The 23,387-nt window shown below is 37.6% G+C and overlaps 1 protein-coding gene and 1 long non-coding RNA gene across 4 annotated transcripts in view; one reads left to right on the top strand and one right to left on the bottom strand.

Annotated features, from left to right (window-relative positions):
- The window catches only part of LOC141409878 (uncharacterized), a 170,946-nt gene extending 154,380 nt beyond the window's left edge, over window positions 1-16,566 (top strand). The window contains exon 2 of the long non-coding RNA XR_012432573.1: window positions 15,469-16,566. This is a non-coding gene — a long non-coding RNA (uncharacterized lncRNA). The remainder of the gene's footprint in view (window positions 1-15,468) is intronic.
- HIBADH (3-hydroxyisobutyrate dehydrogenase) overlaps window positions 2,769-23,387 on the bottom strand; it is a 141,407-nt gene continuing 120,788 nt past the window's right edge. For all 3 annotated transcript variants that reach the window (XM_074035314.1, XM_045388953.2, XM_045388952.2), the window contains 4 exons: window positions 20,223-20,356; window positions 15,311-15,387; window positions 8,439-8,595; window positions 2,769-3,699 (listed from right to left, as the gene is read on the bottom strand). In XM_074035314.1, the coding sequence (XP_073891415.1) occupies window positions 3,541-3,699; window positions 8,439-8,595; window positions 15,311-15,387; window positions 20,223-20,356 (527 nt within the window). In that variant the 3' untranslated portion in view covers window positions 2,769-3,540. The remainder of the gene's footprint in view (window positions 3,700-8,438; window positions 8,596-15,310; window positions 15,388-20,222; window positions 20,357-23,387) is intronic.

The raw sequence follows: 23,387 nt of genomic DNA, 5'->3' as shown, positions 1-23,387 counted from the left end.
TTCATCCAATCATCAGCTGGAGGATATTTGGATTGTTTCCACTTTTTAGCTATTATGAATAATGCTGCTATGAACATTTGTGTATAAGTTTTGTGTGGAGATATTTTTTTCCTTTCTTGGTTATACATCTAGGAGTGAAATTGCTGGATCATGTGCCAACACTGTTTAACCTTTTGAGGAACTACCAAGCTATTTTCCAAAGTGGCTGCACCATTTTATATTCCCAGCAGCAATGTATAAGGGTTCCAATTTTTCCATATGCTTGCTATCATGCGTGATTGTCCTTAACTTACATCTTTTGTTTTCATTTCCAGAAAGCATTTAATATTAAGCTAGACTGTTTATGACAACTTCATAGATGAGAAAATGAATGGTCAGTAGAGGGTGGCTTGCACAGGGTCACACGCAGAGGGAATTCCTTTCCAGCACAAATATTTTGTTCATGTTGAAAACTGTATAATTAATTACAATTCTATTCTTCATGTAAGATGCTGACAGGCTGAAATGTGATCTGATCTGTTTTTGCTGGTTCCTTTAATTTGCAGAGATTTGGCCCAAGTTAAACCCCTTCCCTCTCAACTACTCAAAATATATCATTTAGCAAGTATCTTCTCTGTTGTGTCATTACTTTCCCCCTCGTTACTGGATCATTCCACTTCCATCCGTATAATCCCATAATATTTCCTATTTAAAAAATATAATAAAACTCTTCCTGACCCCTTATTTGCTGCCAATGTCTATCCTATTTGTCTGTTCTCCTCTGCAGCAAAGCTCTTCAAGAATTCTCTAGTTTCCAATTCCTCTCCCATTCTCAATCCAGGTCTCATTTCCAAGACTCCACCAAAACTCTTGAAAAAGTCACCAGTGATAGCTCTTTTGCCAAATCCAAATGACTCTCAGCCCTATTACTCATCAGATCATCATTCCCTCCTTAAAATACTGTTTTCATTTGGCTCCTGGGACACTGCTCCCATGTTTTTTCCCTACTTTGCTGATCTCTCCTCTTCAGTCTCATTTGCTTATCCCCCCCCATTTTCCTAACCACTGAAGTTACAGTAACACAGGGCTCAGTCCTTGGACTTTTGTTCTTTTCTTAGATGTCTATTAGGCATCTCATATAAATCCCTGACTTTTTTCTCCTAAACTTCCTACAGTTCTCCCCAAATCTTCCTCCCACGATCTTGCCCATATAGGAAATGGCAACTTCTTTCTTCTACATTCTCAGGCCACTGACATGGGGTTATCCCTGACTCCCCACTTTCTCTCTCATGCCATCCATCAGTTAGTAGCTCTGTTTTGTAGGTTCAGAATCTAACCACCTCTTGCCTCCTTCATCATTTTAACATTCTGATCCCAGCTACCACCTCTCAACTGGATTATTACTATTGCCTCCGAATTGGTCTCCTTGTTTCCAGCTTTGCTCCTACAGACTCTTTTCCACACAGCATCCAGAGTGATCCCTTTAAAAAAGTAGGTCAGATCACATCAATCTGGTGAAAAACTTTCACAGGCTGCTTGTGATAGGTTGTTTGCAAAAAGACAACCATAATGCCCCTCTTCGTGTCCACACTCTCATGCAGACCCCTCCTATGCTGATTCTGGGCTTGGCTATGACATTTGCTGTGGCCAAGGGGAAAGTACCAACATGAAGCAAGCGCAGGCTTAGAAAGTCAAGGCTTGTCGTCTGCTGCTGCTGGGATGCTTCCAGCACTATGTGAACAAATTCATACTAGACTCCTGGAAAATGCATGACCACATGGAGAGAAGCCTCAACCATTCCAGCAGTCCCAGCTGAGCAAAGCCAAACTAGAGACTTTAGCTAGAGATGAGCTGGTCTAGACCAGAATAATATGGCCAACCCACAGAATCTTGAAAAACAATACGTTTGTTGTTTTAAGCCACTAAATTTTGGGGTAATTTGTTATCCAGCAAAAGCTAAGTGATACATTGCCCATTTTGCTCAGAATAAAAGCCAGTGTCCTAACATACACTGCAAGGCCCCGTATGATCTGGCTACCCTCATTCTGAGCCACTTCACTTATAGCCTGCCTGTTACTCCTCATATTCAGCAGTGTCCTACCTCAGGGCCTTTGTACTTTCTGTTCCCTTTGCCTGGAATGTTTGTTCCTCAGGTACCTGCATTGCTTACTCCCTTACTTACCTCTGCTCAATTGCCACCTTATTGGAGAGAACTTTCCTTATCACCCTAAGAAAATACCCCAGCACTCCCTATCCATCCCCCTTATTCTGCTTTTTCTTTTTAGTTCTTATCTGAAAAATACATATTTCTTGTCTGTCACAAACACATGAGACACCAGAACTTATGCTCTGCAAGGGCAGAAATCTTGTGTCTTGTTCATCACTGTATCCCCAGCACTTTTAATAGTGCCTGGAATTTTTTATCACCAGGAAAATGATGAAAGCAATAATACTTCTGCCAAATTTGGTGTCTAGGTCTATTACCTGGAATGTTGCTAGAGGCTGAGGTGGGAAAAGTGGTGACTGTGCTCCATATTGGGGCATGTTACATTTAACACAGGCTGAATTCCTAGAGAACTGATGACCTAAAACACATTCAAACGAATACTCAATAAGGATTCAGGTAAAGCAGCAAAACACTGGCTTGCCACTGGCCAACTCAGAGCTTTGTTCCTTTTGACCTCCCCTCCTTTCTCTTTATTCCCATCCTTTCTCCATTAATGTGAACGTCAGTTTGTCAGATCATTAGTTCACCAAATGATGGGGAAGAAACAAAAACCAAGAAAGTATTACCAGTATAGAAATTTATTTGAATTCAAAATAATATGGCTATATTTATAATAATATAATAATTATCTAAAGCAAATATCATCATTGGCTCTGAAATGGGTCTAAAGATGTCATTCTTTTCAAGTCAAAAAAATACGTAGTAAGAATGTACAAGACAGAAAAAAATACAAAAACAAGTCTGCTGAGTGTTGGGAGTTGGTGAGGGATATCCTACCATATTGTGACTGAGTCCAAATAGAAAACATGCTGCAACAGTTCTCCTGCTTTATCAGCTCCCTGGAAAATAAACCAGTAACCCTGGTAGTGCAGTAACCATTTGGTTAACAGCACAAACTTCCTGATGGACACAGATAGTAATTCACTGCATATCCCTTCTCTAACTTCTCTCTTCACACCAATTCCTTTAAGATGGGTTTCATCCGGTTGACAAAAGATTTGCTTTTATTTGTAAAGTAAAGCAGATAATATCCTGATTGGAGGATTCAACGATTTAGTTGAGGATGCTCAGGGATCAAACTTTGTAAAAGGTCAATTCAGCTAGTTAGCAGAGACTATCAGTGGCTTGCAGAAAAAAAATTCAGATGTTTGTTAAAAAGACAAAAAGAATAAGTGGTTAAAAATGGGTGAAAAAATCCTAGAGATTACTGTGACCTAGACAATCAAAAGCAGACAGGTGACCTTTGATTAAATCCATTTACTTGTGGAGTGAGCTAGAAGGAGGCTCCAAGACAGAGTTTGGTTCCCAACAGTGTCCGTGGCCAAAGGGCACACTCAGAAGGTCTCCTCCTCTCGTAGGAACTGGAACACAGATGAGAAGTCTTTCTTTGAGTAGCCCTTTGCACACATCATCCTGTAGATCTGATGGGCCAGACTGCCAAGAAGGATTGGGGTCTTTGTGCTGGTAGCAGAGTCTTGTGCCAATCCCAGATCCTAAATCAAACAAGAGGAAGAGAGAACACATTGAGACTGGTAGTAAAGGCTCTTTAGAACTGTGGTTCCTAATGTTTTGGTTTCAAAGAAGAAAAAATGTAATCTGAAAAAATAAGATAAATACTATGGTAAGTTAACATTTTTTAGTAAGTGCTTTCATATAATTGCAAAACTGCTCCAGACAGAAACCTTGATTTCTCTTATATTTTTCCACCTTCCACAATACCTGTTTGTTTCACAGATTTGAAGAAGAAAAAAATTTCCCTGTGTAATCTTATCTGTGGAAATCTGTAAGACTGACAAAATTTTTTTAAAAGATTCTTAAATGAAAACAAAGAGAAATAAAACTGCAAAACAGGAAACAGTTATAAATATTACTTCATCCAGTAAATATTTGAAGTGTGCTGACAATGTGCCAGAAGCTGGGATAAAATGATGAGCAAAACAGCCACAGCCCACCCAAACTCACATTGTGTTAAGGAGAAAGACAAATAAACATGGTATAATTGGATAGGAGGAGTACTATCATGGGATCCAAGGAAGCAGGGTCTGGGGTGCTAGGAAAGGTGAAGAGAAAGAGACAGTGAAGCACAGACCTGGAGCCAGGTGAAAACATCGGGGTGGCAGGGAGGTGGTGGGCAAGGAATAATGATCCTGGCAGACGGAACAGCAAATGTGAAGGTTTGTAAGAGAGAGAACAAGAGGGAGAAATGAGTTCAGCATGATGAAAGCAAGGAGTGGGGGATGGGAAAGGAAATCAGTCTGGTTGAGGCAAGCAAAAGCCAAGGCATCTGGGGGCTTGTTAGACAAGTTGCAGGGATGGACTTTAATCTCGAAGTAACTGAAACTACTACAAAAACTTCAAAGTAGAAGTGACACAATCAGGATTTTACATTTTAGAAGCGCACTCTTGCTTTGTTGTGGAAAATAAAGTGGAGAAGATCAGGCTGAAAGACAAGATCAGTTAAGATGTATTTGTGGTACAACACACACGAGGCTCAGCCAAGGTACTGCTAGCAGGGGAGGAGGGATGGATTCAAGGCATATTCAGGAAGCAGAATGAACAAAGGTCATGGGGAATGAGGGAGAGTAAGCCAAGTATGGGCACATCTTGTCTGTCTGACTATGCTTCACTTTATCATGCTTCACAAATAATGCATGTTTGTTTTTGTATTTTAATAATCAAAGGTTTGTGGCAATCCTGCATTGAGCAAGTCTATCAGCACTGTTTTTCCAACAGCATGTGCCCAGCCATGCAGCTGTCACATTTTGGTAATTCTCACAATATTTTAAACTTTTTCATTACTATTATTTCTGTTATGGTGACTGTGATCAGTGACTTTTTTTTTTTTTTTTTGAGACGGAGTTTCTCTCTCTTGTTGCCCAGGCTGGAGTGTAGCGGTGCAATCTTGACTCACTGCAACCTCCGCCTCCCAGGTTCAAGCGATTTTCCTCCCACAGCCTCCTGAGCAGCTGGGATTACAGGCATGTGCCACCACACCCGGCTTTTTTATTTTTAGTAGAGTTATTTTAGTAGGGTTTTGCCATGTTGGCCAGGCTGGTGTTGAACTCCTAACCTCAGGTGATACACCCGCCTCGGCCTCCTGAAGTGCTGGGATTACAGGCATGAGCCACTGCGCCCAGTGATCTTTGATGTTATTATTGAAACTGTTTTGGGGTGTCACAAAGCGCATAGAAGATGGCAAACATAATCGATAAATGTGGTACACATGTATTCTGACTGCCCTGCCGCTGAATGGCAGCTCTCTCTCTTTCAATCCTCAGGCCTCCCTATTCCCTGAGACACAAAATATTGAAATTAGGTCAATTAATAACCCTACAATGATCTCTGAGTGTTCAAATGAAAGGAGTCAGCTGTCTCACACTTTAAATCAAAAGCTAGAAATGATTAAGCTTAGTGAGGAAGTCGTGTAGAAAATCAAGACAGGCTGAAAGGCAGGGCAACTAAAACAAACAGCAGAATGCAAAGAAAAAATTCTTGAAGAAAATTACAAATGCTATTCCAGTGAACACATGAATGATAATGTGTTACTGCTCCCTATTGGCCTTACTGCTGATAGGGAGAAAGTTTGAGTGGTCTGCATAGATCAAACCAGCTACAACATTCCCTTAAACCAAAGCTTAACCCAGAACAAGGCCCTAACTTTCTTCAATTCTATGAAGGCTGAGAGAGGTGAGGAAGCTGCAGAAGATGTGTGAAGCTAGCAGTGATTAGTTCATGAGGTTTAAGCAAAGAAGCCATCTCCATAACATAAAAGTGGAAGGTGAAGCAGCAAGTGCTGATGGAGAAACTGCAGGAAGTTATCCAGAAGATCCAGCTATCGCTGATGAGGGTGGCCACACAAAACAACAGATTTTCAGTGTAGATGAAACAGCCTGCTGTTGGAAGATATCATCTAGGACTTTCACAGCTAAAGAGAAGTCAATGTCTGGTTCCAAAGCTTCAAAGGACAGGCTAACCCTGTTGTTAAGGGCCAGTGCAGCTGGTGACTTGAAGTTGAAGCCAGTGCTCATTTATCATTCCAAAAATCCTAGGGCCCTTAAGAATCACGCTGAATCTGCTCTGCCTGTGCTCTACAAATGGAACAACAAAGTCTAAAAGAAAGCGCATCTGTTTATGGGATGGTTTACTGAATATTTTAAGCCCACTGTTGAGACCTACTGGTCAGAAGATTCCTTTCAAAACATGACTGCTCACTGACAGTACACGTAGTCACCCAAGGGTGCTGATGGAGATGTACAAGATTAATGTTGTTTTCATGTCTATGAACACAACAACATCCATTCTGTAGCCCATGGATCAAAGAGTCGTTTTTCAACTCTTATGTGAGAAATATTTCGTAAGGCAATAGCTACCATATATAGTGATTCCTCTGACAGATCTGGGCAGAGTAAACTGAAAACCTTATGAAAATAATTTGCCATTCTAGATGCCATTAAGAATATTTGTGATTCATGGGAGGAGGTCAAAATATCAACATTAACAGGAGTTTGGAAGAAGCTGATTCCAATGCTCATGTATAACTTTGAGGCCTTTAAGACTTCAATGGAGAAAGTCACTGCAGATGTGGTGGAAACAGAACTAGAATTAGAAGTGGAGCCTGCAGATGTGACTGAATTACTACCATCTTGTGCTAAACTTGAAGGGATGAGGAGTTACTTCTTACGGATGAGCAAAGAAAGTGGTTTCTTGAGATAGCTCTACTCCTGGTGAAATGACAACAAAGGATTTAGAATATTACACAAATTTAGTTAATAAAGTAGCATCAGAGTCTGAGAGGACTGCCTCCAATTTTGAAAAGTTCTACGGTGGGTAAAATGCTATCAAACAGCAGCACATAAATCTTCTATGAAAGGATGACTCAATCAATGCAGTAAACTTAAACTTCATTACTATCTTATTTTAAGAAATTGTCATAGCCACCCAACCTTCAGCAACCACCAACCCTGGTCAATCAGCAGTCATCAACCTCAAGGCAAGACCTTCCACCAGCAAAAAAGACTTATGACTCACTGAAGGCTCAAATAATTGTTAGCATTTTTTAGCAGTAGAGCATTTTGAAATTAAGATACGTATATTGTTTAGACATAATGCTACTGCACACTTAATAGACTACAGCATAGTATAAATGTAATTTTTATATGTACTGGGAAACCAAAAAATGTGTGTGACTTGCTTTGTTGTGGTTGTCTGGAACTGAACCCACAATATCTCCAAGGTATGCTTGTGTGGTATCTAAGTATATGTATTCTTTCTTTTTCTTTTTTTTTTTTTTTTTGAGATGAAGTCTCGCTCTGTTACCCAGGCTGGAGTGTAATGGCACGATCTCAGCGGACTGCAATCTCCACCTCCCGGGTTCAAGTGATTCTCCTGCCTCAGCCTCCTGAGTAGCTGGGCTTACAGACGCGTGCCATCACGCCTGACTAATTTTTTGTATTTGTAGTAGAAACGGGGTTTCACCACGTTAGCTGGACTGGTCTCGAACTCCTGACCTCAGGTAATCTGCCCACCGTGGCCTCCCAAAATGCTGGGATTATAGGCATGAGCCACTGCGCCTGGCCGTATTCTTACTTTTGAATCAGAAACAAACAAAAAAACCCACCCTCAACTGGGAGAAAATAGCACTGCAGAAATCTGAAAGTTAGCTCGTCTAAAAATTATTTTCTACAGTTGACAGCACAGACTTTCTAAAGTTGAGATCTCAAATAAGAGAAGGATGACAATCTGCTTTTCAAATGACTTAACTAATTTTTACATATAAATCCATATATTAAAATGTTAAAGCAGGAAGATGTATTTGGAAATCTATTATCAATGGGAAAATCCTCTCTTCTTTTGTGATGCATATATGCACTGCCAGTGTATTATCAACAATGAGAAAATTCTCACTGCTCTCATTTAAGAAGTTGGTAAATTAACCTAAGTTTATGATGAACCAAATTTTACCAGCTCATATAAACAAACCCAAGCGCGCGTGCACACACACACACACACACAGCCTGGCCCATTCTTCTCATCCAAAAGGCCAGGAATAAAAATGAACAAGATAAGGATTTTCATCTAAGCTAGGTTTTTACTCTTTTAGTGAGAGTGAATATGCTAGTAATTTTGCCTCTTCTATGAGACATATGCTTTATTAAGAGAAAGAGAAGGAAAGTGTTATTAGACCATGAAACATTTCTCCTTCTCTCTTGGTTAGTGTCTACATTTACCATACCTTAGCCATGAGTGTTGTTCCAAATCCACCCTGATAGTTATTAGCCGAGGGAACACCGTCCATCACTCCAGGCACAGGATTGTAAGTGTCACTTGACCAACACCGTCCTGAGCTCATGTTTAGGATTTTAGCCAATAGTTTTGGGTCAAGCCCTAACCTGTCAAAGGTCAAAGAAAAGAAGTGTTAAGTGTCAAAATGTACAAGTCGTGCGTGACTTATTTATGTATGGGGATGCTCCATCTTCTCTCTCCATTTATTATATGTCTTCTAAAATCTAAGCAGATTGATATGAGAGTGAACAATCCAATTTTGAATTATAGGGTACTAAACACTACTGGTTAAATAACATTTTTGAGCCAGGACCATTTTGCATTTAGAGAAAACCTATGTTATCCTATTATTCAGGAAAAACTAATATATAATTGCATAAAAGTACTATTGCTTTATCACACTCATGGGTTTTCTAATCTTTGGACATTACTACATTTATGTGTCACATAAGAACCTTAAACCAATATGATAATTTAAATTCTACATTCTTTACCCACAAATGATATATTTCAGAAAGAAATATTGACAGATAAACGATGCATCATGGGAGTCTGTGTGAATGCATTTATATGTATGTTTATTCCTTTAGTTTTTATGAGAATAAATGCAAGAGATGAGCCAGGAGCTGTAAACGAGCTTAAGAAAAGTTATTATAAAAGAAGACTTTTTTGCTGCAAACTTTTCCTTACTTATTAAATCTTTATTAGACAATCTTGCTTATGAAGCAAGTCTGCACAGAGTTGTGACATATGCTATCTATTCAGAGACATGCATTATAGTTCTGGGTCAACTGCTGATAAGGTTACTGATCCTGATAAAACAAAGCTTGCCCAAGCGGAAACATCATTTGTTCTATCACTGGGCTGATGGCAGAAACGGCTGTTCAGTATGGACCCTAGAAAAAATAGAATCAAAATGCTCCATTACTTGGATTCTAAAGATAAAATGCAGTTTGGGAAGCACAATTTTGCTAAGTATCATTGAATCAAGTTTCAAATAAAACTTTATACCTAGCAATTTATTTGGTTTCTTTTATACACAGAGCCATTATGAAACAATTGTCATAAAAGCTTTCCGCTTTTTCTTAAAACCAACCTCTTCCAGAAAATAAAAACACTGAAAAGAGACACTTATGTAAATGTTAAACAAACTATGCATCTTGGCATGCTTAGATTGTTTGTGTGTCTAAAACACGTCTGTTTATTTCAAAATCTGAATATCATGGCCAATAAAACATTTTTTTCAGATGCTAGAGCAGGGGGCTGAGGCTAACAGCCAAAAATATGTATGGTATTACCACATAATACAACTGTTATGTAATCAGGCTTTCAAGGGGTAGCTGTGGTTCCCAGACTGCTATGTGGCATATCAAGTATCTGAATTCATATGGTGGCCCATGTTATAGTGATGGGTTTTACTAAGGATTATAACAGATACAGAAACTCAGTCTAAATCGGCTATCATTCATTCTGTTCAACTGTAGATTGCCAGAGAGAAACCCAACAGTTTCATTCATTCTTTTATAAAGATCCAAGTTCACTCCATGTATAGTTTGCTACTGATGCTTGCTTTCTCCTTTTAAATAAGATTAGGCTATCAGTATGCTATTGTAGTATATCACTTAGGAAAAGATAAAGCCAGTGTGCTTAGTGAATAATTGTGAAAAGTAAAACCACAAATTAACAATTAGTTAATTCGTTATACCTGGAAAGTACAAATGTTCAAGAATGCATACATCTAATATGCTCCATAAGGAGAAAATACTTTTAAAGACTCCAAAACGTCGCTTTCTCCCTCCACTTGAAATACAATTTCAGGGCTTCCTAATTTAGATCTTTTAAGATGGTTCATCACATTTAAAGCAGCAGAATTCCTCCCTTCTTTCTAATCTACCAGGTTACACTCAGTAGTAACTCACAAGAGCTTTTACGGCTAAGGAAATTCTCTTCTATAATATTCAACAAAATGGTGAGCAAAGCTAATTATCCTAACTTTGTAAAACCCTACATTTTTCTTGAATGTTCAAGGAAGAGTACTGCTACTGATTGATGGAAACCCTTTGTGGTGAACACATTACAATTTAGAAGCATCCTGAGGGGCACACACAAAAAAATCAGGCGGCAGTTTTTCATTCTCACTTTTCAAATCTGATGCTTCCCCACCGTGCTGATTCCCTTCAGGAGATAGTTACTCCCTCTCCACTTCCCTCCCCCTGCCCCCACCCATAGCAAAGTGTATCATTAAAAACAGCAAGTTAGAAGTGTTTTGCATTTCATCTTTCTGAGGATTCTTTCTCTGGCACATACATAACTGACAGTTAAAATTAGACATGATATTAAAATCAGTTACTGAAGTCCTCTGTTTTCCACTGTGCCCAAGGCTTGTAATGGTCTGAAACCAGCTAGAATACACAGTAATTGTCATTCAGAGTCTATCCTAGAACGTCATGCTTCACTGGAGAAGACTGAGTTTCCATTCGAAATCAACAAATTAATCCAAGACAGGTATCTGAAAGGGCAAGTTTAATAGGAAGCAGCTACTGGGCTCTCAACCATGATAAAATGTTATTGCTGTTTCCCTGTAAATTGGCTGGGAACATATGATACTTTCTGCATAAGAGCCCCACTGCTGTTCAGAAGATATACAGCTCAAGCCATCAAAAGAATGACAGTCTGTCAGTCCCCATAATAACTTGCCACTGGATGTGGTTCGAGAGTGCATGCGTGCATGCATGTGGCTTTACAATTGCTGGAATGTTCTCTGATATAAACAGAATGAATTCATTGCTCTGACTGCATATATAATGCATCTCAAATAAACGTCACTGTGTCAAATCTACTCACCTCTAAAACATAAGAATTTTAAATGAGGTTTTGGAATAAGTAAAAATAATGCATAAACTGTAAAAAAATTTTAAAAATTAAACATTTGCCTTCAATGTAACCAAGACTTTAAGGGCCAAAAAAGTTTGTTTATATTATCTGTGAGTAATCTATACTGTCTGGTTTTACGAAAGAATGAAACAAATTATGTCACTAAACTGGGATGTTTATATATCACAGGAACATATCTGGAAATGAAACATCTAAGACCATGTCAGTTTTAATTAATCACTTATCCATCAATGTTTACTGAGATCTACTATACCCAAGTGCTACACGTAGTGCAGCCAAGGAGACAGTAAGAAGGAAGCTAAGAGGAGGCTGTGCCAGTCTGCCAGGAGGGCTGAGTTAAGACCCACCTGGATAACTTTTACTTTTGGCAAGAGACTCACTCATTCACTCCCCTACCTCCTCCCTCCTCTCCTTATTTATCTGACAAATCTTCACTGGGTGCCTAATACCTGCCAGGTATATTCTTAAGATATAGCAATGAGTAAACAAACCATTCCCCTTCATGGAGCTTCTAGATGGGAAGACAGGTAATAAACAGACAAATAAATATGTAATGCCAGCTAGTGAGACATGTTAGGAAGAAAAAGATTAAAGTACAATTTAATTTCAAACAATAACCACCTCACCACAACCACAAATATCATTACCACATATCAACACCTACTATGTGCCAGAAATTGTTTTACGTGGGTTAACTCACTTAATCTTCACAACAACCCAGTGGATAGATGTAATTATTTTTGTCACTTTATAAACGAAAAAAGCTTAATTATGTGGGACAGCTTGGATGCAGACCTACATGCACGCCCAAACACATGCTATTGTATTGGCTAGTAGTTAACTATTAAGTAGGTGGTGAACTTAATACGTATTGGTATACGTAGGTAGTAAACCAATACGTATTGGCTAGTTGTTGATAAAATATGATGGCATTTTATCAGTTTATTAAGAAATCTGTATGATAAGTGAATGATTTGGGTTGACATAGTCTTAGATGTTTCATTTCCAGATCTGTTCCTGTGATACAAACATCCCAGTTTAGTGACATAATTTGTTTTGTTCTTACGTAAAACCAGACAGTATAGAGACATACAAAGAACTTTCTGGCCGTTTACAAATTACAAACCTTTGCCATCTGTTATATTTATTAGGGTACACAACTAAGGCTCCAGTCATCACATAAATGCAAAAGCAACATCTTCTAAGGGCAGTATGCAAGAAACTATTAATAAAACCACACTGGAGGGAAAGTTCTCATCTTGAACAGCTTTCCAGAAGTTCAGCTGCTTCAAGCTTCTTTTGGTGGAAGACAATACAGTGGGTGCTGGAGGAGCCTGGGCCTGGTTGGTAATGCAAATAACTTGTTATACTACCAATATATATATATTTTAAATCAATTTCCAGTGGAGCTGGTAATTTAAAACAACAAAACATTATCAATGTTGTCTCTATGTGACACACAGGAACAAAACCTCTCTAATACAAGTAGGGTTCTTTCAGGGCCATAAAACTATGATTCTAATGCCTATGTAGGAATGCAATTAGAAAGCAGAAAGGTCTAATAAAAACGGAATCTCAAAATATATTGTATACCATATTTTGTACTCTTTTTTTTTTTTTTTTTTTTACAACATTTAAAAACTTTGCTAACATCCATAAAGACTCATTGTAAAAGAGCATAGGGTCAATAAGAATTTTAAACTGTAAGATTTTATTCTTCATTATTTTTAAAAAAGTGTTCCAGAAAAACCACTGATTTATGAGAATAAAATTAATCAGAGATGATCACTTCACAGGAATGGGTGACTCAATTTGTAAATGTTGACATTAATGCTCTGAAAAATTTCACTTCAGAGTGGACAGAATATAAATGTGGCTAAACCATTTTGATGCTATACTACTTTGTGGGAATTTACTACTTGAGAATTTATGCTTGCTGATGCCAATTTTCTCTTTCACCTTGCAGAGCTCAATAAATCGTGGCTGCTCTCTATACTCTATTAGAGAAAAATCCTGTCACTTTAAACCATGTCTGTAAACCATGGAGAAAAGACAATAGCAGAAGCATTCATTTTTAGGGCCTTTAAACCACTGAGAATCTTTGTAAGATAAAGTGGTAAAATCCTCATGTTATGAAAATAAGCAATTCATTGGTATAATCTGAAACACGAGAAACTTTTACATTATTTTTAACAGTTAAGTACAACTAGTGAGTTTCTGCCTTGTGTTCAGACTTTTAAAATATATTTTATGTTATATATATCAGTATATATGTAGAGTTTTAGAAAAATGAAATATTTAAAAGTTTCATATTTCTAAATAATAATTTTGTCATAGTTGATCAGAGCCAAAAATAAGGGAAACTCTGTTAATTGCTTCTGCTCTCTTACATGTCTTTTTTTTTAAATCACTTTTCATTTTCTCCTTGAAAACGAACCCACTACAAGTGAGTGGGCAAAGAGGGAAAGTTGTAGTACAGTATAGCCTAAGTTCATCCAGCATTTTACTTTATATAATCATTTATATCCAGAAAATAAAAATAAAATTCTAAACATACATATGCATACCAATCCTGCTGTCAACACCAATTGTATATGTAATTTATGTTCCAGAAATGTACATTTTCCTCTTCCATGAAATTAGTCTAGAGAATGAACATGAAAACAAGTTGCTAGTAACCAGTTTTTCAATTATAAGTGACCCATATCCTAAAACTGGCCACAATACAAACATAACACTCTGAAAAGGTGCCTATATACTACCACTTTTATTAAGGCTCTATACAGACATGCTTTACCGTCTTATGGACATTCAATTTTAAAATGTAAATGGTACACGATATTGATAAACCAATTAGTGCTGATGCAAAGCAAATTCCTCTTTTATCTCAATTACAACATGACAACTTAATAGGTCAAGATAGTTAAACATCTGAGACAAGGGCAATTCAATAAAATAACAGCATCTTGATATGGTAATTAAGAGGAAATGTGAATCCGTTACTGTGTTTTCAAAAATATCTCAAGTATGTTGGCTCTTTTTATTACTTTTATTAAAAGCTGTGCTAGGAAACACTATTCTGTTTTGTGATATATTTGGTAAGCAGTTTTGGGGAATGTGATGAAAGCAACTGAGTAAAGCATCCTGCTCATTAAGCATTTTCTAAAGTAAGCAATGTATATTTATTATTTTCATGAAATATAAAACATTCAAAAAATTAATTAGGTGATTAATCATATGTAGCATTACTAACCCAAAAGATTAAAGGCTAAAATTAAGACATTAACCTTAAGCATTTAAAAGATGATCATCCATAGGAAAAACAGAATTCCTGAATCACTTTAAGTATGCCATTTTAATAGAAAGATACATACTAATGCAAAGTAACTAAACGACAGGCAAAATAAAATGAAAGAGTTATACATATGAACTGCAGCTTTATGAATGCTATCCAGTTTTTAGCCTGAGAATGAACCACTAAGAACACTTTTAGGGCAGATTTGGGGGACCATATTTTTAAAAGGTACATAAACTAGTCACATGGTAGCATACCACTTGAATTCACTACACACTAAAACCATGTCTTATACAAATTTGTCCCGACATTGCCAAAGTATGTTTAAATTTTATAGTAAAAATGTTTCTTGCATTTCAACATAATAGAAGAAATGGGGCTCCCATATAAAAAGGATAATATAACTTCAAATGCACAGGCAATACATTTTATGGCTATGGCAAAAAGTATTCATGCTCTCCTGGGTCCTATTGCTTGTCCAATAAGCAAAGTCTGTTCAAGTTGAATAATGAAGTACTTTCAAAATGTTCTTGGATCAACTCATTTATCTCTCATGAACATCATTTTTTAACATCAGAAAATCAAATAGGAAAGCCTATAAAAATGTTAGTATAAAAATGTACTATTCAAACCTGATTCCAAGATTCATAGTTTCAGCAGTTCCGATCATACTAATAGCTAACAGCATGTTGTTGCAGATCTTTGCCGCCTGAAAATAAATTGAGTACATATTAAATATCTGTATTTTCAAGCTATAACTCACAGGATGTTTTTCCTTGCCCAATTCCAGGGGCTACGTTCTAAAAGAAGTAACATTCAACTGTTGATTTTCTCGAGTGGGGAAGAGAACATGATGCAGCCTGGCTCCCTCTGAACCTCATGCTATCCCAGAGCAGACTTGCAGGTCTCCTCCACTAGGTAATACATTTGCCTATGTGAAAATTTATTTTTCACATCGCTACTACGGGCTCAGCACTATAGGGTACAACTGCTCTTTACAGGATGTAACTTACAGTCTAATTGGGAAATGGGAGTAATATGCTATATGAAAAGGCAACAAAACAAGTGGTGAATTGTAAGGTAGAAGCTATAAGAGATAGGAGGAGGAGTTCAGAGCAACACGATCACTGAAGGCAGGAAGAGAGAGGAAGTGGAACCTGAAATCATCCTTTAGGAGGCCAAGGCAGGATTTAAACAGGCAAGAAAGGGAAAGAAGGAGATCCGGGGAGAAGGGTAAATATATAAGGATTAAATATTTTACATGGGATGTTGCTGGGGAACAGTAAGAAAATTGATTAATATGCCTATGTTTTAAGGAATAGTGAGAAATTTGATAGTTAAGACTGGGGCAAGAACATGTCAGCTATGAAAGCTAGGGTGTAGAGTTAAAATTTGACACGGTAGGAAATTGGGATCTATTCAGAGTTTCAGAATGGGGAAGCACTATGATGATACAAGCATCTTGATGGAGTTGGTCTGGGTTATGGTGTTGGACTGAGGGGTAAATTTGTCATTCAGGGACTTATTAGGCCCCCCTGAGCAGTAAACTAGGTATGAGACACTGAAAGAAAGGGTTGGACCAGGTCCTGTGTTGAATGGAAATGAAGGTCAACAATGAGAGTAATTTGAATCAATACAGCTTGGAGACTGTGTAAGAATATGGAGACAATAAATATATCTAAGATAATACCAAGTCTAGAGTGAGATAGAGTCCTAGTGACTAGGATAAAAGCATTAAGAGGAGGAGTGACAATGTGTGTGTGTGTGTGTGTGTGTGTGTATTGGGAGGGGGAGGGAAACAACTAGCTTGATTTCAGTGTTCAGTATTGTTTAATCGTCTCTGTCAATCACCTCATATTTCTAAATTAAAGTTACTTTTCAAGAAAAAGTTTGAAGTCCATGAGTTATTGCTGCCTGATTGTACTACAAATAGAGCTATGGCAAGTACAGTTGACCCTTGAATGATGAGGGGGTTAGGGGTGCCAACCCCCGGTTGCAGTCAAAAACCTATGTATAACTTTTGACTCTCCAAAAACTTAAGTACTAATAGCCCACTGTTGACTGGAAGCCTCGTCAATAACACAAACAGTTGATTAACACATATTTTTACATGTATTATATATTGTATTCTTACAGTAAAGTAAGCTAGAGAAAAAATGTTACTGAGAGAATCATGAGGAAGATAAAAATATATTTATTATTCATTAAGTGGAAGTGGATCATCATAAAGGTCTTCAATCCCATCATCTTAATAATGAGTAGGCTGAGGAGGAAGAGGAGGTGTTGGCTCTTTGCTGTCTCAGGGGTGACAGAGGCAGAAGAGGTGGAGGTGGTAGAAGGGGAGGCAGGAGGGGCAGGCACACTCCGGATAACTTTATGGAAATTGTAATTTCTATCAGACTTTTCTGCTGTTTCATTTCTCTAAAAACGTTTTTGTATGGTACCAATCCGTCTTCCACTGTTTGCTTTATTTTCAGTGTCTGTATCATAGAAAGGTCCATGTTGTAAAAGAAGTTGAAAGGAGTCTTTAATAAGAAACATTCTGCCTTACTGTCTAATGTCCATTTGTTTCCTGGCACTGCTTTCAGTACATCATCTTCCTCCTCATCTGGCACTGTTCAGAAGCACTCATCTCCATCAAGTCTCTTCTGTTAATTACTCTGGTGTGGTGTCTATTAGCTCTTGAATTTCTCCAAGATCCGTATCTTGAAAGCTTTCATACACTCCCCACCTTTTCTGCCATATGCACAGTCTCTTTAGTGATTTTCTTGATTGGCCCTGCCATAAATCCGGTGAAGTCCAGTACAACATCTGGACACTTTTTTCCAGCAGGAATTTACTGTTAGGGACTTGATGGCTTTCAAGGTGTTTTCTACAATAACAATGGCATCTTCAGTGGTGTAATCGTTCCAGATTTTCATGATGTTCTATCAGGGTTTTCTTCCACAGTGACAATCCTTCCCATAGAGTACCATGTGTAATAAGCCTTAAAGGTCCTTATGATCCCCTAATCTAGAGGCTGAATTAGGGGTGTTGTGTTTAGGGGCAAGTTGGCCCCTTGGATGCCCTTCAGTGTTGAACTCATATTATTCTGGGTGGCCAGGGGTACTGTCCAATATCAAAATAGCTTTAAAAGTCAGTCCTTTACTGGTAAGATATTTCCTGACTCCAGAGACAAAACCATTGATGGAAACAATCCAGAAACAGGGTTCTCACTGTCCAGGCCTTCTTGCTGTACAACCAAAAGACAGGCAGCTGGTATTTATCTTTTTACTCAAAGCCTCAGGAGTTAGCAACTTTATAGATAAGGGCAGTCCTGATTACCAACCCAACTGCATTTGTACAAAACAGGAGAGTCAGCCTATCCTTTCCTGCCTTAAATCCTGGTGCTTGCTTCTCTTCCCAATAAATGTCCTTTGAGCATCCTTTTTATTTCCCCCCATCATAGGGCACTTCTGTCTGGATTAAAAACTCATTCAGGCAGATATCCTTTCTCTTCAATTCTTTTTCTTTTTTTTTTTTTTTTGAGATGGAGTCTCGCTCTGTCGCCCAGGCTGGAGTGCAGTGGCCGGATCTCAGCTCACTGCAAGCTCCGCCTCCCAGGTTTACGCCATTCTCCTGCCTCAGCCTCCCGAGTAGCTGGGACCACAGGCGCCCGCCACCTTGCCCGGCTAGTTTTTTGTATTTTTTAGTAGAGACGGGGTTTCACCGTGTTAGCCAGGATGGTCTCGATCTCCTGACCTCGTGATCCGCCCGTCTCGGCCTCCCAAAGTGCTGGGATTACAGGCTTGAGCCACCGCGCCCGGCCTCAATTATTTTTCTTAATGGCACCTGGGAACTGTCTGCTGTCTCTTGGTTGGCAGAAACTACTTCGCTTATTATCTTGACATTTTTTAAGCAAACCTCCTCCTAAAATTATCAAACCATCCTTTGCTGGCATTAAATTCTCCAGCTTTAGATCCTTCATTTTCTTTTTGCTTTAAGTTGTCATATAATGACTTCACTTTTTCTTGAATCATATTAGATGTAAGTATGCCTTTCTATAGCAATCCTGCATCTACATAAAAGCTGCATTTTCAATGTGAGATAAAAAGATGTTCTGCAAAAAGTGCAAGCCTGCTGGAGTAGCTGCAGTGATGGGTTCATGACTATTCTTTTCTTTTTTTACAATGGTCCTTACATTGGATTTGTTTATCTTGAAATGGAGGGCAAATGCAACCGCAGACCTCAATCCATGGTACATATCAGGCAATTCAACTTTTTCTTGCAATGTCATGACTTTTCTCAGCTTCTTGGGAGCACTTCCAGCATTACTAGTGGCACTTTGTATGGGTCCTATGGTGTCATTTAAGGTGTATGGTATTGCACTAAACATGATAAAAAATACAAGAGAATTCCAAGAGATCGTGTTTACTATGATACACAATTTACTGAAGAGATGAACCACTCAAAGATGATTAGTGTCACATGACATTTTATGTCCAACACTTGTAACACGTGAGTTCACTGCAATAGCAACAGGAGGTGGCCACAAAATTATTAGAGCAGTACAGTATTACTATAGTTAATTTTATGCCATTATGATTTAATACTTCTTTTCCCAACTGTGAATGGTGCCATGTATGGTCTATAAGTGTTTGTAAATTTTGATAAATTTTAAATCTTTGTAACAGATTTGTGCATATTTATAAACTAGCATCTATCTACATATAATGCGTTCATGACATATCTAACTTTTTCTTAATTTTTTTGGTATTTATAGGCCATGTGGTTCATCTGTTTTTTCAAACTGTCACAAATCTTCAAAAAGTTTTCAATATATCTATGGAAAAAAATACATGTATAAGTGGGCCCACGGAATTCAAATCTGTGTTGTCCAAGGGTCAACTGTAATTACAAAATTAGGTGGAGGAAAATAGCAACTCAGAAACAAGCACTTCAAAATAAAAGCAGTTTTAAGGATGATTTCAGTAGTTGCTGGGATGACATGTCAAGATCCTAATAATGAAATTTTTTTCCCTTTTTTCTTTTTTTTTGAGATAGGTTCTTGCTCTATCACCCAGGCTGACTGCAGTGGCTCTATCATGGCTCACTGCAACCTTGATCCCCCACCCCTGGGCTCAGGTGATCCCCCCACCTCAGCCTCCTAAGTAGCTGGGACTATATAAGTGTGTGTCACCACACTCGACTAATTTTTTTGTTTATTGTAGAGATGGGGTCTTACTATGTTGCCCTGGCTGGTGTCTAACTCCTGGGCCCGAGTGATCCTCCTGCTTCAGCCTCCCAACGTGTTGGGATTACAGGCATGAGTCATCGCATCTGGCCAATAATGGAAGTTTTTTTAATAAGTTAATTGACTGATGTCTGCTTAAGCCCACCAGGAATGATGCAAAACTAATTTATTCCAAATAAATTTTTAAAAATCTGAGCAAAGAAAGAATCCAAAGGTTGAAGAAAGAAGAATAAAAATATGGTCAGGAAAGAGAAAGGAACATTAGTCAATTTTACATCATCAAGTCAAGGTCATTAATGTAAAAATCTTACCTGCCCAGTCCCAACAGCTCCACAGTATACCACGTTGGAGCCCATGCACCCCAGCAACTCTTGGGCAGCAGCAAATTCATCTTCAACTCCTCCCACCATAAACGTGAGGTTCCCAGATCGTGCAGCTCCTACACCTGAATCATTTGGGGGTAAAGGGATAGAAGCAAAAGAATACATTTCTTAAAATTTTTAGGCATATAATAAAATTAGAGAAACCAACTAAAAACATCCTGCCTCCAAACTGTATTTTTGCCAGGCATGTATAAGATACTCTAAATCTCTACAGAAATATTCAGCAATCAAGTATCACCCAGATTAATCACAAACCAAAAGAGACATATAGATTCAGTCGTACTCTGAATCTCAACTCACCTTAATCATTTCGGCACAATCATGGCCTAACAGATAAGGGAACTTAAAATGTAAATATTATTATTCCCATGCATCTATTATTCTCCTAAGAAACCTATTAAGTTACAGAAAGTACACACAAAAAAAGTTTTACCTGGGCCCTGATCAGCAAAGGAGCAGCCAGAGAGAGGTCTGCTGCCCACGTTTGGATTTGGGGTTCTTGCTCACTCACCCACTCTCCAAATACTATCTATAAGTGAGATCTACAAAGAGGGAGACCTGGCTCTTTGTTCCTTAAACAAGTAGGCATTTCAGATGGTAGATTCTTTTTTTTAAAGCAAGAAAAACCGTTGCTTATTTTGACTGATTATTCTCATGTGTACTTTTCAATATTATTTGATTTTTCTTTTCCTTCCTGCTATACATCTTTTGAGCAATTTATTTTTAGTGATATGAGCAAGAAGAAGAAATAAACTTTAACACTGACTTCACTACTCCTTAGTAACTTTTAACAAAGACTTAATGCATGTTCATTCATTCGAGTGACTGGAGAAACAACTTTTTATTTAGCACAGAAAATATGATCTAGACTTGTCCTAAAAGAAGAGGAAGAAGCTTCATTCATCTAAATTTTTATTAACTATAAAATCAAGAGTATTATTACTGTTTTTAATATTCAAAGAAATCTTGGTTCATAATTTTCAAGCTAGGCTTTATTTTTCAAAACTTCCCAGGCAAGTATGTGGAAGAACTTATTTTACAGTACGGTAAGAACAAAGAAACTGTAATTGTCTGTAGTATATATCAAATCTGGCCATTAGAATAGACAGCTGCAAGTAATGGCCTGCTTTTGAATTTAATGTATTCAATGAAATACCGTATTTATGTTTTTTAAAAGCCCAAGTGAAGAAATACCTATTTCATTCAAATTGTGAATATTTTGCTTTCTATTTTACAGTTGATACTAGTCATAGCCAATGATTAAAAGTCAAAAAAAAGTCAGCATTATGCTAGCCAAACAATCTTGGAATAGTGAGTGCCCACATGTTCTGAAAACCTGAGATGCTCATGCATATAGTTAAATTACATTATTTTGCAATATCTTCACTTTGAAATGGATTATATACAAAAACCCAATTTATAAAAAATGCATTCAGTTAGCCAATCTATGTCATTCAAACATTCTTATTAACATTTAAGTGACCGTTGTTTTGTTAGTTTCTAGTTTACTTTATCAAGATGGTAAACCATTAATGTTTTACAATTATTTTGCTCAATTTCTATAGCCATTTTTATTTAAACCATATAACCACCATTCCTCCTAATCCTGTTGATCTCACCTAGAGAAATTAAGTAGAAGATTTAAGTCAAAGCTTACAAACAAATCCAGCACTATCCATCATAGATCAATAGCTTTGCTTTGTATTTAGATTACAGACTGCTAAATAGCTTCAGAGTCATTTATTTTAAAAAAATAAATTAATGTTGACAGTGATTCTCAGCTGGTTAGTCTTTTGACAGGTGTACTTTCTCACTTGTTCAAACACATATTTTAAAAAGCAGAAATAAGTTGCTTAAGCAAGAGAAGACCACAAAAGAAAGAATAGTTTATCTTTTAATTCAGAGGTCTGTGGTAGTTCGACTCTTTCCTCATATTGATGTGGTATCATAATTATTTCCGACTTCATCATAACCTACATCCCAAAGTAAGGGTCTAACTAAAATGGGTAATTCTAAAGTTTTGACATTCCTTGGAACCAAATCTTATCTTCTCATACATATTCCTTTAATCATACAACACTATCAAGCCTAGTCCCTCTGCAAAGGCAGAATTAAGACCTAAATTAGCTAGGCATGGTGGTTCACATCTGTAATCCCAGCACTTTGGGAGGCTGAGGCTAGTGGACTGCTTGAGCCCAGAAGTTTGAGACCAGCCTGGGCAACAGGGCGAAACCCCATCTCTACAAAAAATACAAAAATTAGCTGGGCATGGTGGCATGTGCCTGTAGTCCCAGCTACTCAGGAGGCTGAGATGGAGGATTGCTTGAACCCAGAAGGTGGAAGCTGCAGTGAGCTGAGATCATGCCACTGCACTCCAGCCTGGACAACAGAGCAAGACCTTGTCTCAAAATCAAAACAAAGAGACCGAAATTATCCTGAAATAAATGTAAGTAACCATTTTGAACTTAGGAAAGAATATCTAGAAAGCTGTGACTCTAAAGCTGTGTAAGACAGCTTATGGATTTCAGAAGACATTGTATAGATTTTTATGTCTATCAAAAATGAAAAAATTTATTACAATGACATGCCATTTTGATTCAAGTCCATTTTCTAAAATATAAAAACACAGAATGCATACTCGGGTAGCTGCTAGAATACTGGAAGAAATATTTATTTTACTACATATTTTAGTAATTGTATATACAAAACCAAAATCCACCCTGTGCTTAATTCTATTACAGCATTTATCATACTTTATTAAAATCTTGGATTTTCTTGTCTGATTCTTCCATTATAAACTTCCCACAAAGTCAGCACTGGGGGCATGGCTTGCCAGCATCCCCATTATCTATTATAGTGCATGATATACTCAACAAATGGTTGGTTGATAAATAAACTAATAAGCATGGTAGAAGGGGTAAAATATCTGGAGATGTTATATTTTGTTTTGGGGATGCGCCACTTGCTGGCAAATTGTGTGACAAATTACTTAACTTCTGAGTCTCAGTGTATAAAACAGGAAAAGTATTAATAACCTCTTCATAGATTGGCTGTGAATATGTAAATGTATGCTGTAAAATAAAAATGCTATTT

The sequence above is a fragment of the Macaca fascicularis genome, chromosome 3 (genome assembly GCF_037993035.2).
Source record: "Macaca fascicularis isolate 582-1 chromosome 3, T2T-MFA8v1.1".
In the NCBI taxonomy this organism is placed as follows: Eukaryota; Metazoa; Chordata; class Mammalia; order Primates; family Cercopithecidae; genus Macaca; species Macaca fascicularis.
The sequence above is the reverse complement of the archived record's forward strand: the minus strand, read 5'-3'. Positions and strand labels throughout refer to the sequence as shown.